Here is an 18293-nt window from a genome sequence, read left to right as displayed (position 1 = left end):
TATATATGGACCACATCTTTTTTATCCATTCGTCTGTTGAAGGGCATCTTGGCTCCTTCCACAGTTTAGCTATTGTACACACATGTTCTTTACCCATTCATCAGTCAGTGGACATTTGGGCTCTTTCCATATTTTGGCTATTTTGGACATTGCTGCTATAAACATTGGGGATCATTCGCCCCTTTGAATCACTATGTTTGTATCCTTTGGATAAATACCTAGTACGGCAATTGCTGGCATGTAGAGTAGTTGTATTTTTAATTTTTTTAGGAATCTCCATACTGTTTTCTAGAGTAGCTGCATCAGTTCGCATTCCCACCAACATTGTAAGGAGGGGTCCCCTTTCTCCACATCCTCACCAACATCTGTTTTTCCTGAGTTGTTCATTTTAGCCATTCTGATCAGTGTGAGGTGGTATCTCATTGTGGTTTTGATTTGTATTTCCCTGATGATGAGTGATGTTGAGCATCTTTTCATGTGTCTGTTGGCCATTTGAATGTCTTCTTTGGAGAAATGTCTGTTTATGTCTTCTGCCCATTTCTTGATTGGATTATTTGTTCTTTGGGTGTTGAGTTTGATAAATTCTTTATAGATTTTGGATACTAGCCCTTTATCTGTCATTTGCAGTATCTTCTCCCAGTCTGTCAGTTATCTTTTGGTTTTGTCGACTGTTTCGTTTGCTGTGCAAAAGCTTTTTATATTGACGAAGTCCCAACAGCTCATTTTTGCTTTTGTTTCCCTTGCCTCCAGGGACATGTCTAGTAAGTAATTGCTGTGGTGGAAGTCAAAGAGGGTGTTGCTCGTATTCTCCTCTAGGATTTTGATAGATTCTTGCCTCACATTTAGGTCTTTCATCCATTTTGAATTGATCTTTGTGTATGGTGTGAGAAAGTTGTCCAGTTCCGGGGCGCCTGGGTAGCACAGTGGTTAAGCGTCTGCCTTCGGCTCAGGGCGTGATCCTGGCGTTCTGGGATCGAGCCCCACATCAGGCTCCTCCGCTATGAGCCTGCTTCTTCCTCTCCCACTCCCCCTGCTTGTGTTCCCTCTCTCGCTGGCTGTCTCTATCTCTGTCGAATAAATAAATAAAATCTAAAAAAAAAGAAAGAAAGAAAGAAAGAAAGAAAGAAAGAAAGAAAGAAAGAAAGAAAGAAAGAAAGAAAGTTGTCCAGTTTCATTCTTCTGCATGTTGCTGTCCGATTTTCCCAACACCATTTGTTAAAGAGACTGTCTTTTTTCCACTGAATAGTTTTTCCTGCATTGTTGAAGATTAGTTGACCATAGAGTTGAGGGTCCATTTCTGGGTTCTCTATTCTGTTCCATTGATCTATGTGTCTGTTTTTGTGCCAATACTATACTGTCTTGATGACTACAGCTTTGTAATACAGCTTGAAGTCTGGGATTGTGATGCCTCAAGCTTTGGTTTTCTTTTTCAACATTTATTTTGGCTATTCAGGGTCTTTTGTGGTTCCCTACAAATTTTTGAATTGTTTGTTCTAGCTCTGTGAAAAATGCTGGTGTTATTTTGATAGGGATTTTATCGAATGTGTAGATTGCTTTGGGTAGTATAGACATTTTAACAATATTTGTTCTTCCAATCAGTGAGCATGGAATGTTTTTCTATTTCTTGTGTCTTACTCAATTTCTCTCATAAGTGTTCCATAGTTTTCAGAGTACAGATCTTTTGCCTCTTTGGTCAGGTTTATTCCTAGGTATCTTATGGTTTTTGGTGCAATTGTAAATGGGATTGATTCCTTGATTTCTCTTTCTGCTGCTTCATTATTGGTATATAGAAGTGCAACAAACTTCTGTGCATTGATTTTATATCCTGCAACTTTGTGGAATTCCTGTATCAGTTCTAACAATTTTTTGGTGGAGTCTTTCAGGTTTTCTATATGGCGTATCATGTCGTCTGTGAAGAGTGAAAGTTCGACTTCTTCCTTGCGATTTGGATGCCTTTTGTTTCTTTTTGTTGTTTGATTACTGAGACTAGGACTTCCAGTACTATGTTGAACTACAGTCAATCCTATTGTTCTTAATGTACACAGAGTAAAATATTAAATTAGGGTCAAACAAGATCTAAGAATAAGCAATAATTCATAGCTTGCTTTATTCAAGATATATTAAAATATGTACTCTCAAAAACAAATGTTTTGATAATATACTTTAAAAAGCATTAATTCACACAATTTACTGCCAAATTAATACAATGTCCTGAAATAAACTGCAAGGATAAAAATAACAATACATAGACACAGATATGAGTATATATAGATACACATACACAGAGATTCTCAAGAGTGTCATTTTTTTTTTAAGATTTTATTTATTTATTTGACAGAGAGACAGCGAGAGAGGGAACACAAGCAAGGGGAATGGGAGAGGGAGAAGCAGGCTCCCCGCCAAGCAGGGAGCCCGATGTGGGGCTTGATCCCAGGACCCTGGGATCATGACCTGAGCCGAAGGCAGACACTTAACGACTCACCCAGGCGCCCCAAGAGTTTCATTTTAAAGCTACAAAAATAAATTTTGCATATTCAAAAGTTAGGAACAAAATATGATTTAAACTTTCTGTATACTATGATTTAGGATTATCAGTTTATATATTACACATATTTATATACTACACATAAGGCATAGACAATGTTAATTTTTCAATTAACTGGGCATTTTGTGAAATTCCTTTGAACAACAAGAGGGCAGGAACTATGTTCTGTTTCACTCTGAGTTATCTCACATGTGGCATAGTATCTGGCATATAGTATGTATGCACTACATTTTCACTGAATGAATAAATAAACAAAAGTCTCCTCACTATAAAACCAAGTTCTGGGTCTCTAGAAAAGTCCCTAAAGCTTTTGAGGGAAATCAGGTATATACTTTTGAACTGTATTCTACAAGCAAGGATTGTGTCTCCTTTTGTGCACAATTCAAATTTGAATATGTTTTTATGCCCAAGGAAAACTGCCTCAGCTTTAGTTTACCAAAAAGAAGAAAAAAAAATTGTATTAAGTTACTAATTATACTTTAACTCCTCTTCCACTCTAGCTGAATTTTGGCAATGAATACTTTTCTTTCCCTCCACTAAGTGCTGGCCCAAAGATTCTACTAAACCACTGAACTATAATTTACCAATGGTAATATATAGTATCTTTCTGAGTTTCATTTATATAAGCCTAATTACAGGTATCTTGATAAATCACGTAACTATAAACCAAAAGATTCCTCTTGCCTATTTTTGCTGTATAATTTTAAAGCAGATTTTTAGAGTTTAAGTAGTATGGAAGGACTTTAACTAAAGGCAGGCAGAACTAGTCCTCTTTCACAGCTTCCTCTATTTGCCCAAATTCTTTACCTTAGCTGCTTAAGGGCAAGCAAGGACTTGTATCTTCTTTTTTTTTTTTTTTTTTTTAAGATTTTATTTATTTATTCGACAGAGATAGAGACAGCCAGCGAGAGAGGAACACAAGCAGGGGGAGTGGGAGAGGAAGAAGCAGGCTCATAGCAGAGGAGCCTGACGTGGGGCTCGATGCCATAACGCCAGGATCACGCCCTGAGCCGAAGGCAGACGCTTAACCGCTGTGCCACCCAGACGCCCCAAGGACTTGTATCTTCTATTTCTTGTTTGTACCATAGTTCTTAGCAGAGTATTCTGCATGCAGTAAAAACCAAAATTCATGATGACTTTATGAAATATATATAGCTAAATCTACATTGAAGTTAAAATTATGGAAACTCAATGTCATTTCTATTTCCTTACTTCCCAAAATCTATACCTACTCAACTGTTAAATCTGATGCTTTTCTTAAAACACTTTTATACCCATTGCAGCTGCTCAATTTCCAGCACCAAATCCCTTACTCAGAATCCAGTCATTCTACATCTTTTCTCCAGCCTCCTTGGCTCTAACTTATTAGGGGCTGACTAAAAGGTAGAGATGACATAATAACTCACACAGTTAACATCTATAGTAACAACTACTCTATATTGAGTGCTTACTGTATGCACTCAATGTGCTTATTGTATAGACTGTCACATGCACTTTGCAATTTAACTCATTTAATCCTCACGACAGTCCTATAAGTAGGTATTAGCATCACAACTAAGAGGTGAGAAAGCTGAGAATCAAAGATTATTTTTTAACTTGCCTAAAGTTACATTTAGGTAAATGAGTGAACATCTGAAATCAGGTGATTAAGTCTGAAGCCTGTATTTTTATTATCCACACTACACTGCGTCATTATCAAAATATGAAGAAAATGATTCTGCCTTTTAACACTGAAATCAAACATTGAAATCTGAATAGGCCTAAAGGATTTCCATTAATTTGTCCTACTCTGACCTGTCTTAACTGCCACCATTGTTTTGTTTCTATATATTTTGTAAAATTATATACACCTAACTTGTTCTAAACATTTACTGACAAGCCCTCCACTCTAAAAATACTAAAAGAATGCTAAGGTTTTAGAGAAAGCTTAAGTGTATTGAATAAATGATGTTGAAGAGAAGGAGGATGCTAGTTATAACGATAAGAAACACAGTCTAAACAGGCTTTTAAAGTTTTAGGATTTTGTCCTGTTTCATCTCAAATCTATACATGTGAGGCTGACTCTGCTAAATTTAAAGATGCATATCATGCCAAATCATGTGACAATTCAGTAACTCAAAACACATTTATGATTCACTGGTATAATGTAAGTTGGAATAAGGAGGAAGTGAACCTTGTTAGAAACATAACCAGATATCCCCTATTCTGTAATATAGGCTAATAAAAACACACACTTAAAAGCCTCAGACAGAAAGACCACCCAGAAGAAAGGGACTCCTGAGAAAGTGACCTCTCACTTAGCAGTCCAACAGATCCTGATAACAGTTTGCAAATGCCTGAGAAGTACCTGTAAAACTTTAGCATTTGGTTGAAGAGGTTTAATGATCAGCTGCTTGCCTGCTGTGTAAAGAACCTTTTCTGAATCAGGGCCCCACGCTACTGAATATACTGGTGTTCCTGTAAAAAGGAAAAGAAAAAAAAAAACAAACAAGAGATTTTCATTATTATGCCTTATAATAAGAGAGATAGTTAAGAGGATCAAAAAAGCAATGTGGGGTGTCATTTCATTTCCTTCTTATTCAACGGCCCTTTCAAATTGGAGCATAACTTGATATTGAAACAGACTGAGTTAATATTAACCATTGAAATCTACTGTAAGTAACTGAAAAACTGTTTTTAACTAATTTTGATCTTGCTGAAAAGGTATGATGGGAGTTTTTAGGAATTAAGTATAGTGCGCTATTGAAATATAGAACATAAAATAAATATACTTCATTATTTTAAGATATAAAGTATCATGACATCAATGCTTAAACTGATTCAATACATAAGTTGACTTAATTTTCCATACAACAATATACATGGTGTATTTACCTTATTGATTAATTCCCATTCCTGAGGCTACTACAGGAAAGAGACCTACCACTCAGCTGCTGCTTAAGCAGTACTCTAATGGACAGAAATCACCCTGCCCCAAAATGATATATCTCTCCTATCTATGAGTTTACAAATGGCAAATTAAATATCAGATTAGGGAAAGTTTTTTTATCTATCAAGTGTGGCTTTGGCCTGAAAGCTAGGCTAAGAAGAGTTCAGATATCCCATAATCAGGATGAAGTTGACTTACACTTTCAGGAGAAAAGTACATGTTTGACTTACATACCATTCTTTAAATTTCATACTGTTTTCAATTTCTTAGGTTAGGAATTTAGAGAAGGTATTTTTTAACTCAATGACTTTCTACATTATTTAATATCTTCTAGAAGGCTATACTTTATTTGAACTGAGTTTTTAAAAAATGAATATCATACCTATAGAAAGCATTAAATAATCTGTATTCCACTGTCTGACCCAGTTGCCATCCATTAGGAAAGTGAATCAAGTATACAATTAATCTATGAAATATTAATCCATTTATATTTCTAAAGCTGCTTTCAAAAATTGTCTAGAACTCCTCAGACTACTGTAGCAGTTGACCTTCTGTGAATGAATAAGAGATTCTTAGTAAAATGAAATCTGGATCTGAGGATTTATGTATACGTAATCAATAAGATTAAATTGTTCATTTAAATGGAAAACCCAACTGATGTTAATCAACAGGGAGTAATCAGTAATCAAAAGGGAGTAAATTTCAGTAAGATAAAGGCCTGTGTTCAAGTGGCACCCTACTTCTTTCATGCCATTTTCTTCCCAATCAGGATATAATTCGGTTGTGAGCAAGTCTCAGTGGTTTAAGGGATTTAGAAAGTCTATTTTACAACAGACCTAGTGCAAAAAAAACCCTGAAGCATGCCTTTCATGATTCAGGTTAGGTATTATATTGGGTCTAAATATGCTATTCAGTCAATGACATCTAGGGTTATTCTGCATCAGAGGAACCCACAAATGGCCAACCTCATTCAGAAGGCACTTCTTCTGTACTTGGTAAGTACATTCTCTTGGAATATTCTCAGGAAGTAGCCAGCAGCTGACCTGGATTTCACAAGTAAATCGCCAAATAGAATTCAATTCTAATAAACTCCCCAGAAAATGTAAATAAAAATTTCAGATATTTCAAATGTGGTTCTTGATGAGTACTGGAAGGGAACAGAAGCTGAATGCTTATTGGATAGGGTGGTAGAGTTATATATAGGTACCTTCTTTATTTCCATTATTATAGTTGCAATTATTGTGCAAAAAAGTAAATTAATATATTTTAATTAAAGACTATCAAATCATCATGAATACAATCAGTAAAATTACACTTTCCTGGGGTGTACACTAAACGATGACAAACATCTACCCCCAAGGAAATAATTCAGTAAATACGACTCCCATTGAGTTATACAGGATGTGACTCTAGCCCTTTAGTTGTGGTAAAAGGCACAGTTGGGGTATAGGATGAGGAGCTAGGGACGCTTTTGTCCTCTTTAACATTGAATTTGTGGCCTCATTAAGTCAGCTGTGTCACCATTTCCTTGCTTCTAAACCTTATAAATCTTCAGAATACTTATCTTCCCTGTTGGGACTTGGGAGTTTATTCATTTCCTGATTATAAAATATTTTTTAAACAATAATAATGTTTAAAAAAACAGATATAAGAAATTTGAGTATAAAACAAAATAAGATTATAGAGGAAAAGTTAAGCAATTCCTTTGCTATAACATGTGGCTTTTAACCACATTTGTTTAATTAAAAAACAAATATGGGGTGTGAGAGATAAGATTAATAGCTAAATCTCATTAGTTCAATCTTCCTAACCACTAATCTTTAAAATGGATATAACATCAAGAACAAAGAGCAGTTTTCATTATATTCATCTCTCATATTTATAATGAAATGTTAAGTGTGAAACTACTGTATATATCAATGTTTTCTTTTCCAAAAGGAGATATACTATACAACTTCCAATTTTGGTAGTTCTGATGAACATCATTATTGAAAGTGGAAAAATTAGCTTCATAAAGAAAATAAGGACTTTTATTATGATGAAATCCATCCCACTTGCGTTTCTGTAATGCAAACAAAACTGTAATATTTAAAATATTTTTTTTAAAGAAACATGCTTATTAAAGCATTGAATTACTCTCAGTGCTACACTTCACTTCGCGAAGTCAGTACGAAAATAACAACTACAGCCTTCAGGTTAAATAAGTTTTCAACAAAAAGTTTAGCAAATTATGTAATGTTATTAATTCCAACATTAACCAAAAAAATGGACAAAAAACAAAAGGAGTTTCATAATAATTAATTTCTTGTTTTTTATATTGGGAATTTTTATTTATGTTCCATTTCAGTTAAGACACTCAAAAATATCTTGTTTTTCTGACTTTGTACACTAAGATCACGTGACCTTTTTGACATTTTTTAAGAAACCACATGCACCTGGGGTTGTGTTAAATGTCAGACCCTTATCTCTCTGTAAAACAAATTATCTAAATTCTTTCAACCTGTTGAAGGCATTTTAAACCACAGAAGAGGAGACAAAAATGTATCTCAATTGTTTTAAGGAAGTACATGGTCAAATATACCATGTTTTTCACACTCATACTAAAAAGTAGCCCCTAAAAATGTTTTTGCATGTTTTTAAGAATGCTTTTGAAACAAACTCTTCACTATTACACTGAAGTATTAGCTATCTTTGCCTTGAATGCAATATAGGTCTGCACTGGGTGAACGTAAGTAAAGTACTTAGAGCACAGTGTGATACTCTATAAGCACTGTATAGTACCTGCTACCACTAGAAATTACTTTGTAATGCAATAAGCAACCAGTTGTTTATTGTGTTGTTCATGATAGTAGGAACTCAATTTTTTTTGGTTGCCAAATCATCAAGAATTAAAAAGCCAAGAACTATTTCCCCTTCATTCTATTCGTAGGGACATATATTAACAGTAAGCAATCAGGTAGATTGCAAAAATCTACACAAAAAAAGCAACTTTTCAGTTACATATGTCACTGGGTTAGTAAAGAGAAAAAGCGTAAATGAATGCATTTGTATCTTTAGTTTCTATCCTAGCCACTTCTCTCTTGGGGATCGCAACCTCCCCTATAGCTTCACCTTTTACCTTTCTTTTTTTTTTTTTTAAGAAATTAGGGTTTTTTGTTTTTTTAAAGATTTTATTTGTTTATTTGACAGGGAGAGAGACAGCCAGAGAGAGAGGGAACACAAGCAGGGGGAGTGGGAGAGGAAGAAGCAGGCTCCCAGCGGAGGAGCCTGATGTGGGGCTCGATCCCATAACGCCGGGATCACGCCCTGAGCCGAAGGCAGACGCTTAACGACTGAGCCACGCAGGCGCCCCTCACCTTTTACCTTTCTATAACTGATTCTCACATTAATATTTCAGCCTTTACCTCTGAGTGCTAACACGGTATTTTCACTTGCACCAAAGACTTCAAACTCTACACATTCAAAACTATCATTCCTCTACACATATTCTTCTCTCCGAATTCTTCACCTCTTACAGGATATCATTCCTGTCAGCCACTAAGAACTAGTCAGTTTTTTTCAACCATCATCACTGTCTCTGTTCAAGCTTCAATGCATACTAGCATAGAACATTCCAATAATCTCCTTACTGGTCACCCCCATTTTTTTCATTTTTTTGTTATTATTATTTTTAATTTTTTTGTGTAGCTGACACACAATGTTACATTAGTTTCAGGGGTACAACACAGTAATTCAATTTCTCTATACTTTATGCTGTGTTCACCACAAGTGTAGCTGCCATCTGCCATCATACAACACTATTACAATATCATTGACTATATTCCTTATGCTGTGCTTTGTATTCCTGTGACTTATTCATTCCATAACTGGAAGCCTATATTTCCCACTCCCCTTAAACCATTTTGCCCATTCCTGTACCCCCTTCCCTCTAGCGACCATCAGTTTGTTCTGTATAAGTCAGATTCTGCTTTTTGTTAATTCATTTGTTTTGTTTTTAGATTCCACATATGAGTGAAATCATATGGTATCTGTCTTTCTCTGTCTGACTTACTTCACTTAACATGATACCCTTGGGCTCCATCCATGTTGTCTCAAGTGAGATAACCTCATCCTTTTTATGGCTGCATAATATTCCATTGTACATATATACCACATTTTCTTTATCCATTCATCTATCGATGGACGCTTAGATTGCTTCTATATCTTGACTATTGTAAATAACGCTGCAGTAAACATGTATATACCTTTCTGAATTAGTGTTCTCATTTTCTTTGGGTAAATACCCAGTAGTAGAATTACTGGATCATATGATATTTCTGTTTTTAAGAGGAACCTCCATACTATTTTCCACACTGGCTATACTAACTTACAGTCCCACCATCAGTGCATGAGGATTCCCTGTTCTCCACATCTTCATCAACACTTGCTTTTTGTCTTTTTCATTTTAGCCATTCTGACAGGTTTAAGATGATATCCCATTGTGGTTTTAAATTGCATTTCCCTGATGGTCTGTGATGTTGAGATCTTTTCATGTGTCTGCTGCTGGCCACCCCATGTAATCTCTATTTCTTCTAATTTATCCTACATATTACTGCTAAGTTTATGTTCCCAAGAGATAGTCTTTATCTCTTATTATTCTGCTTATTTTTTTAAGGTTTGGTATGCTCATAGAATAAAATCAAAACCACTTCCTTTAGTAACAGCACCATCAATGTCTTGGTCCCTCTGGATATACAGCCTCATACAGCCTACCCTCTGGCCCAAGGGTCTGATTTCCATGCCGTACGCTGTACTGCCTCTATGCCTTTGATCACTAACTTCCTCCACAGCTCCACTCCATTGCCAACAAGTCCATTTCCTTCCCTAATTTCTTTATCCTTCAAAGCTCAATCAAAAGATAGTCCAAGTGCACCTGGGTGGCTCAGTCAGTTGAGCGTCTGACTCTTGGTTTTGGCTCAGGTCATGATGTCAGGGTTGTGAGATCGAGCCCCACATCAGGCTCTGCACTGGGCATAGAGTTTGCTTAAGATTCATTCTCTACGTCTCCCTCTGCCCTTCCCTGCAACCCCCTCTAAAAAAAAAAAAAAAAAAATTAGACATTCCAATAGTTGCCAGGAAGACTCTCTGATACTTTTTTCCCCCCAAAGCGATAATCTCTGCTTTCCTGTCCTCTCACAGCACCTTATAGTAACAAAAACATCCTGGCTATGTTAGAGTTATTTATATTTCCAGTTCACCTCCTTTACTAAATTCATTATAGACAGGTTGCATTTTTGTCATTCCATTTTTCCATTTGAATATAATGTGGGGGAAATGTCCTCAGAGGTTTACTCTACTCCAGAGTATTACTCTACTCCAATTTTAGCCTATCATTAAAATACACAATGTAACACAATTTAGCCTATAATTAAAATACACAATGCTTAATTATAATTATCCCTGGCCCAAACACTATTTTTCTCTAATAAGGAAAAACAACTCCTCATAGGTACCAGTAAGAATTGTTTTTAAACTAAGTCAAATTAAAAAAAAAAAAAAAAAACCAACTTGGGATTAATGCTTTTTCTGTATTAGAGGAGAAAGTGATGGCCATGATTTTTTCTATCTATATATCTGTCTCCAAACATTAAGAAATGAATTAAGGGAGTGCCTGTGTGGCTCAGTCTGTTAAGTGTCCAACTCTTGGTTTCAGCTCAGGTCATGATCTCATGGGTTGTGAGACTGAGTCCTATGACAGGCTCCACGCTCAGTGGAGAGTCTGCTTGAAGATTCTCTCCCTCTGCCCCTCCCCCTACTCATGTGAACGTGCTCGCTCTCTCTCTCTCTAAAATAAATACATAAATCTTTAAAAATAAATAAATGAATAAAATATGTATTTCTAAAAAAAGGAAATGAATTCAGGAATTTTTCTATTCATCAAAAATAAATGTAATTAATATAAACATGTAGTAAAAATCGCAAGGATGCTTTCAACATTGCTTACTGAATTCCAAGTTTTACAATAATTCAGGCTTATGTTATTTCATTTTTGTGCCAAAACTTACAGTTTTTCCCCTAAAAGACGCAGAAGTCCCCTACCCCACCTATTGTGGCCTCCTTATTTGAGCCTTTAGCATCCAGCTCTCAGTAGTTCATAATCACCCTCAAAAGTTGTAGTCTCTAATAAATCAAATAAACCTTATAAATAACCAGAGATTTTTCCTTCAGGGTTAATAGCATTATAACTTAATTTTTCCAATGATTTTTCCTAGAGATAAAACAGGAAAAGTCTATGCCTTATTAGGAAAGTGTGGGTGGCCCAAACAATCAAAAACCTAAAAATCAGATGCATAGTTCTATGGTAAATCTGTAATTCTTAATCTAAAGATATCTGATTACCTTGAAATACCAATAGGTTAACTAAAATAAAATCTATATAATTTAATTTTGCTCATTAATCTCATACTTAATATAAACCCTGAGAGAGGAAAATAAATAAGATTCAAATGAGATAAAAATGATCAGCCCTTTCACAGTTATTTGATGTTAAGAAAATTACAGCTATTTGGAATGTCAATGGAAAATATGATTACATGATGCGATGAAGACATAATAAAATTACCTATATTATGACCAATCAATATTTTAGCTTTCTAAGAGAACTTATTTACCTATCTATTTAGAAGGAAGGAAAAAAAAAAAAGTACCACCCATACCTCTCTAAATAAACATACACAAATACTAACTCAAAATGGATTGTAGACAAAAATGTTATCACTGAAACTACAAAACTCTTAGAAGAAAATATAGGTCTAAATCTTCATGACTTTGGATTAGGCAATGGTTTCTTAGATATGATACCCAAAGCGAAGCAATCAGAGAAAAAAAACGTATAAACTGATTTCATCAACATTTTTGTGCTTCAAACATTAACCTCAGGAGATAACCACTACCAGGTATTTATGGTTACCTTTTCTAAAATTTGGTCAATGTGTAGCTAAAGAAATGTAACTATTTTAACACCATCCTAAGAGTAAACATGACTTAAAAAATGAAATCTGGGGGCACCTGGGTGGCTCAGCCGGTTAAACGTCTGCCTTCAGCTCAGGTCATGATCCCAGGGTCCTGGGATCAAGCCCCGTATCAGGCTCCCTGCTCTGTGGGGAGCCTGCTTCTCCCTCTTTCTCTGCCTGCTGTTCCCCCTACTTGTGTTCTCTCACTCTCTCTTAAAATAAATAAATAAAATCTTTAAAAAAAATTTCTTAAAAATGAAATCTGGAAATTTTTGCACGTCAGTTACCAGAGATGCTTCACAATGTAACTTTATCATATAATTCTCAAGAATAGTCTGCTACTGGGGCGCCTGGGTGGCTCAGTCGTTAAGAGTCTGCCTTCGGCTCAGGGCATGGTCCCAGCGTTCTGGGATCGAGCCCCACATCGGGTTCCCTACTCCACTGGGAAGCCTGCTTCTTCCTCTCCCACTCCTCCTGCTTGTGTTCCCTCTCTCACTGGCTGTCTCTCTCTCTCTGTCAAATAAATAAATATATAAATAAAAATCTTAAAAAAAAAAAAGAATGGTCTGCTACCTTTGAAGATCAACTGATACATGCTCAGTTCAACATGAAACTGCTTTACTATTACTAGATAAAATCTAATCAGGAAAATAAAACTGCTATACACACACAAAAAAATCATATGTAATCTAAATCCCAACAGGAATGACCACTGAATTGACTTTATGGGCACTTCTTTCCAATTAACATGGAAAACTGAGATGCTACTCTAAGCGTTGCAGTTTACCAAGTTTTGGACCATCAGGGTATCTGCTCCCCTCCATTAGTATAGATATCAAATGTAAAATACAATTTAGAAAGGGTGATAATATTATGAGGCTATTAGGACTTTTAAGTAAGGAGTTACTCTTAATGTTTCTATTACTATTATTTACTTAACTAGATACCCAATCCTATTCCAGATAGTATATGCTCATAAGGATTCAGAATTTTTTTTTTAAAGATTTTATTTATGGGACAGAGAGAGACACAGAGAGAGAGGGAACACCAGCAGGGGGAGTGGGAGTGGGAGAAGCAGACTCCCCACTGAGCAGGGAGCCTGATGCAGGGCTCGATCCCAGGACCCTGGGATCATGACGTGAGCCAAAGGCAGACGCTTAACGACTGAGCCACCTAGGCGCCCCCAGAATTATTTTTAAAAGAATCATCAGCCTTTAACTGCATTTATATAGACTCACTAAAGAAGAAAAAGTCCTTGAGTGTTTCTTATATTTCTTGGCTCAAAAAATACAGTTACCATGGCCTATCAGGCAACATGGAAAGTAAGAGGAAAGCGTATAAATAGAAATAAGAGATTTCAGGGTGCCTGGGTGCCTCAGTTGGTTAAGCATCCAACTCTTGATTTCAGCTCAGGTCATGATCTCTGGGACGTGAGATCAAGTCCTGCATTGGGCTCCCCATTCAGTGCAGTCTGCTTGGGATCTTCTCCCTCTCCCTCTCAGCGATGCCCCTCCACTCATGTGCGTTTTCTCTCTCTCACATAAATAAATAAACAAAATCTTTTTAAAAAAAATAAGAGATTTCAGGCTTTGAACCTTATCTAAATCAGTCTTAAGAACTATAACAGTTCTTGGGGCGCCTGGGTGGCACAGCGGTTGGGCGTCTGCCTTCAGCTCAGGGCGTGATCCGGGCATTGTGGGATCAAGCCCCACATCAGGCTCTTCTGCTATGAGACTGCTTCTTCCTCTCCCACTCCCCCTGCTTGTGCTCCCTCTCTCGCTGGCTGTCTCTATCTCTGTCGAATAAATAAATAAAATTTTTAAAAAAAAAAAAAGAACTATAACAGTTCTTAAAGGGAAATGTTAAGATATCTTAATTGATTAATATATGTACCTTGCTGAGCTAGAGTTGATCTCAGCATCCCAGTCTTTGACCAGATTTTTATTTGTCCGTCTTCTCCAACTATAAAGAGAAAAAATAATTGATATTTTTATCTATAGGAAATAAATTTAAACATTAAATTTGCATATAAAAATCAGTATATCTATGTTAATACATATTTAAAATTCAGACACAGTTTACTCATTAAACGACAGTGCTTCATAACTGTAAAATTTAACTGAAATTACTTTGAAAAAATTTTGTCAGAGTAGGCTAACTTCCATGCCAAAAATTTTTATATTTTCCTTTAATCTTAGAAGACTTATGAGTATATTATTCAAATAATGCTTTCATTTTCACTAAAATCTCCATCCGAGAATTCTAAGAAATGTGCTTTCAGTGCAGTAAGAGTTGCAGACAAATACCAGTGAGTTGGGGACTGAATGGAGTGAAGTAGTAGACTTTTCTTTTGAACAGCTTGCCTAAAAGAAGAAAGAAAGAATTCTCTAGAGAGAATCATTTGTTAAAGGCGGGATTTTTATTTCATTCTTCTCAATTTCAAGATGGATGACATCTAAATTCATTTATATGCTGAAAAAGAAACAACTGGAAAAGGACAAGTTGAAAAAATAGGCAGGAGAGGAGACAACTCACTGAAAAAAGTCCTAAAGAAAGGGATAGGTTGGTGGTTTGATTACATATCCGTAATCTTTGTTACTCCTCCTTTTGCTAGGTGGAGCTTAATTTCTCTCTCCTTTGGGCTATAGTGACTTGCTTCTAATAGAATACACTAGAAATGATGGAGTATGACTTCCAAGGGTGGGTCATAAAATATATTGTAGCTACCATCTTTCCCTCTCTTGGATCACTCCCTTATGAAGCATACTATTTGGTTGTTACAACAGTCAAGCAGCCCTATGGAGAAGCCCATGTGGTGAGGAACTAAGGTCTCCTGCCAATAGTCAGAGAGGAACTAAGACCTCTTGCCAAGAGCATATGAGTGAGCCATCTTGGAAGCAGAACCTCCAGCCTCAATCAAGCCTTCACATGACAGCAACCCTATCCAACATCTTGAGTCTGAGACAGAACCCCCCAGCTAAATTAAGTTGTTCCCTGTCCCATAGAAACTATGAGATAATACATGTTTATTATCTTAAGCCATTACCTTTTGGGATAATTTGTTAGACAACATTAGATAACTAATACCATAGATGAAGATGAGAATGCTTATGAGAATAGGGCAGGAGGTGGGAGAGTGATGGAACAGGGGTAAATGTCAGTTAAATAAGACTATTTTTAATTTCAAAATTTTAAAGAATTACAACTTTTATTTACTCCATAATTGACCATTTCAAAAGCCTTGACAGAACATTCTCTGTAAGTCATATATGAAAACTAATAATTAATATGACATTCTGAATTATAACATCATCTAGCAGCCTAGTTCAATACTGTGCCAATTATTTGCTATTGGACAATGAAAGACACTATTACTAAAGAAAATATTCTGATTCTGTGAAATTTTTTCTTTAAAAAATTCATTTAAAATGTCATTTTTGCAGACAACTTACCTGTAACTAATGCTGTTCCTTCATAATTCCATCTTCCTGCAAGAACTGCTCCACAGTGAGCTTCTACACTTTTTTCCACTCTTCCTAACTTAGAAATCAGATGAAATTTACCTAAAAGAAATTATACTTGAGAAATCTATTTGAATTTACTCAATCAACAAATATCTGTTGAACAGGTACCTACTACTAGACTAGTTAACATAGTGCTAGGCACTGGAGACATAAGGACAAATAATATTCCTACTCAAATAATTGTTCCTACTGTCAAGGGAAAAACAAATCTATTGGAAAATAGGCACAAAAACAAAATTATAAAGTCTTGAAACAAGTGGTGTAATAGAAGTAAGTGTATGATGCTATGATAGATCAGAGGGACAATAAAACTCCACTGGGATATGGTCAAAGGGGGCCAAGAGAAATGTCAAGAAAGCTTTTTAATTAAGCACAGTTTTGTGGTCTTATTTTTTTCTTTTTTTCTTTTTGCAGGCTATAGAAAAGCTGGAAAGTATAGAAGACAGGAACCAGGGCAGTTAAATGGTGTTAAAAAATAAACTGAAGCAGGGGCACTGGTATGACTCAGTCTGTTAAGTATCCGACTCTTAATTTCAGCTCAGGTCATGATCTCAGGGTTGTAAGATCAAGCCCTGCATCGGACTCCATGCACAGCATGGAGCCTCTTAAGATTCTCCCTCTCTGCCCCTCCTCCCTGCCTCTTTAAAAATAAAAAAAAAAATTCTCTCCTTCCCTCTGCCCCTCCCCTCTTCTCTCCCTCTCTAAAAATAAAAAATAAAAACATAAACTGTGGCCTAACAAAAATTTTAAGAGTTTATTTGAGCAAAAATCTTCCAAATGGGCAGCACTAAACCAAAAGTGGTAGAGTGTTTCACCAATAGGAGCTGAGGAAGAGATTTTTATAGAGAAGAGGGGGAAGCAAAGTAAGGAAATCATTGATTGGTTATAGCCTAAGGCCTAGTTGGCTGTTTATGATTGGTTGTCCTTAGGTTTCAATTTCAAAACTTTGAGGTGTTTACAGACTTCAGATTTTCATTTGCTCACGCTGGCCAAAGGCATTAGGGCCACCTCTGTTTAATGGCCTTGTTGTTTAATTAATTTAACAATTGATAATTCCAAATTTTAAAATAATTGCCTCATACGATTTTACACTGTGCCAAGCACTAGGTAGACAAAAAAGGAGCAGGCTACTTGATTGCTGTTCTCAAAAATTTCATACATATATAGTTAAAAAGCACAGCTTTTTAAACTTACAACTTTAAAGGACCTAAGCAAACTAAGAGATGTCACGGGGACAAATCAACTGTGCTGAGAATAAGTGCTATAGAAGGCTGAGCTGTGTGGCTCAGTTAAGCACCTCGACTAGGGTCATGATGGCAGGGTTTTATTTATTTGAGCGAAGGAGAATGCGAGAGAGAAAGAGAGAGAGAGAGCGCGTGCCCGAGAGGGGAGAAGGGAGAGGGTCAGAGGGAGAAGCAGACTCCCTGCTCAGCAGGGACCCTGGTGTAGGACTCAATCCGGGGACTCCAGGATCATGACCTGAGCCAAAAGCAGTCGCTTAACCGAGCCACCCAAGTGCCCGAATAAAATCTTTAAAAAAACAAGAAAGAGAAAGAAAGAAAGAAAGAAAGAAAGAAAGAAAGAAAGAAAGAAAGAAAGAAAGAAAAGAAAGCTGAGAGATCATGAAATAATGTGGGTTTGAATAATCATGAAATCTAGTAATATATAGCTCATAATTATTTTAATTAAGTACAGTAAAATTAGAAACTTACCTCAAATCTATCTATCTATCTATCTATCTATCTATCTATCTATCCATCCAACTATCTATTTTGTAGTAAAAAAGTCATGTGGCTAATCAAATTTTGACTCAGAGAATTTACTTTGCTTGAATTGACTTTTAAGGCTTTTCAAGACTGTCTTAATATCAACAATTCATTAAAAGTTTTTCTAGGTCAGGGACACCTGGGTGGCTCAGTTGGTTAACCATCTGATCAAGCCCCCACCCAGCTCCCTGCTCAGTGGCGGGGAGTATGCTTCTTCCTCTGCCTCTCCCTGCTTGTGCTCTCGCTCTCTAAAAAATGAGTAATATCTTAAAATGTACGTCAGATGCTTGAGATGGCTTTAAAACATTTCTCTGGAAAACTCTAATACAGATGGCTTTGAAACATTTAACACCTAGCACCCTGTGGTTATTTCTCTAACCATCTACCCATTCTTATCGAAAAGTCATTCCCTCTTTTTTACACAGTGCACATTATTTGCAGCTCTGCTACAGCATTTTTTATTGGGCTGTGATCTGTCTCAGGTCAGGGAACCATGTCTTAGTCATATTTTTATTTGTAATAGTGCTTTTACATAAT

The 18293-nt window shown here is 36.1% G+C and overlaps 1 protein-coding gene across 2 annotated transcripts in view; it reads right to left on the bottom strand.

Moving 5' to 3' along the window:
• IFT80 (intraflagellar transport 80) overlaps positions 1–18293 on the bottom strand; it is a 117308-nt gene that overhangs the window by 75457 nt on the left and 23558 nt on the right. For both annotated transcript variants that reach the window (XM_057315862.1, XM_057315861.1), the window contains 3 exons: positions 15919–16029; positions 14360–14428; positions 4893–5002 (listed from right to left, as the gene is read on the bottom strand). In XM_057315862.1, coding sequence (XP_057171845.1) covers positions 4893–5002; positions 14360–14428; positions 15919–16029 — 290 coding nt within the window. The remainder of the gene's footprint in view (positions 1–4892; positions 5003–14359; positions 14429–15918; positions 16030–18293) is intronic.

Source organism: Ursus arctos, unplaced genomic scaffold (genome assembly GCF_023065955.2).
Source record: "Ursus arctos isolate Adak ecotype North America unplaced genomic scaffold, UrsArc2.0 scaffold_20, whole genome shotgun sequence".
Classification (NCBI taxonomy): Eukaryota; Metazoa; Chordata; class Mammalia; order Carnivora; family Ursidae; genus Ursus; species Ursus arctos.
The sequence above is the reverse complement of the archived record's forward strand: the minus strand, read 5'-3'. Positions and strand labels throughout refer to the sequence as shown.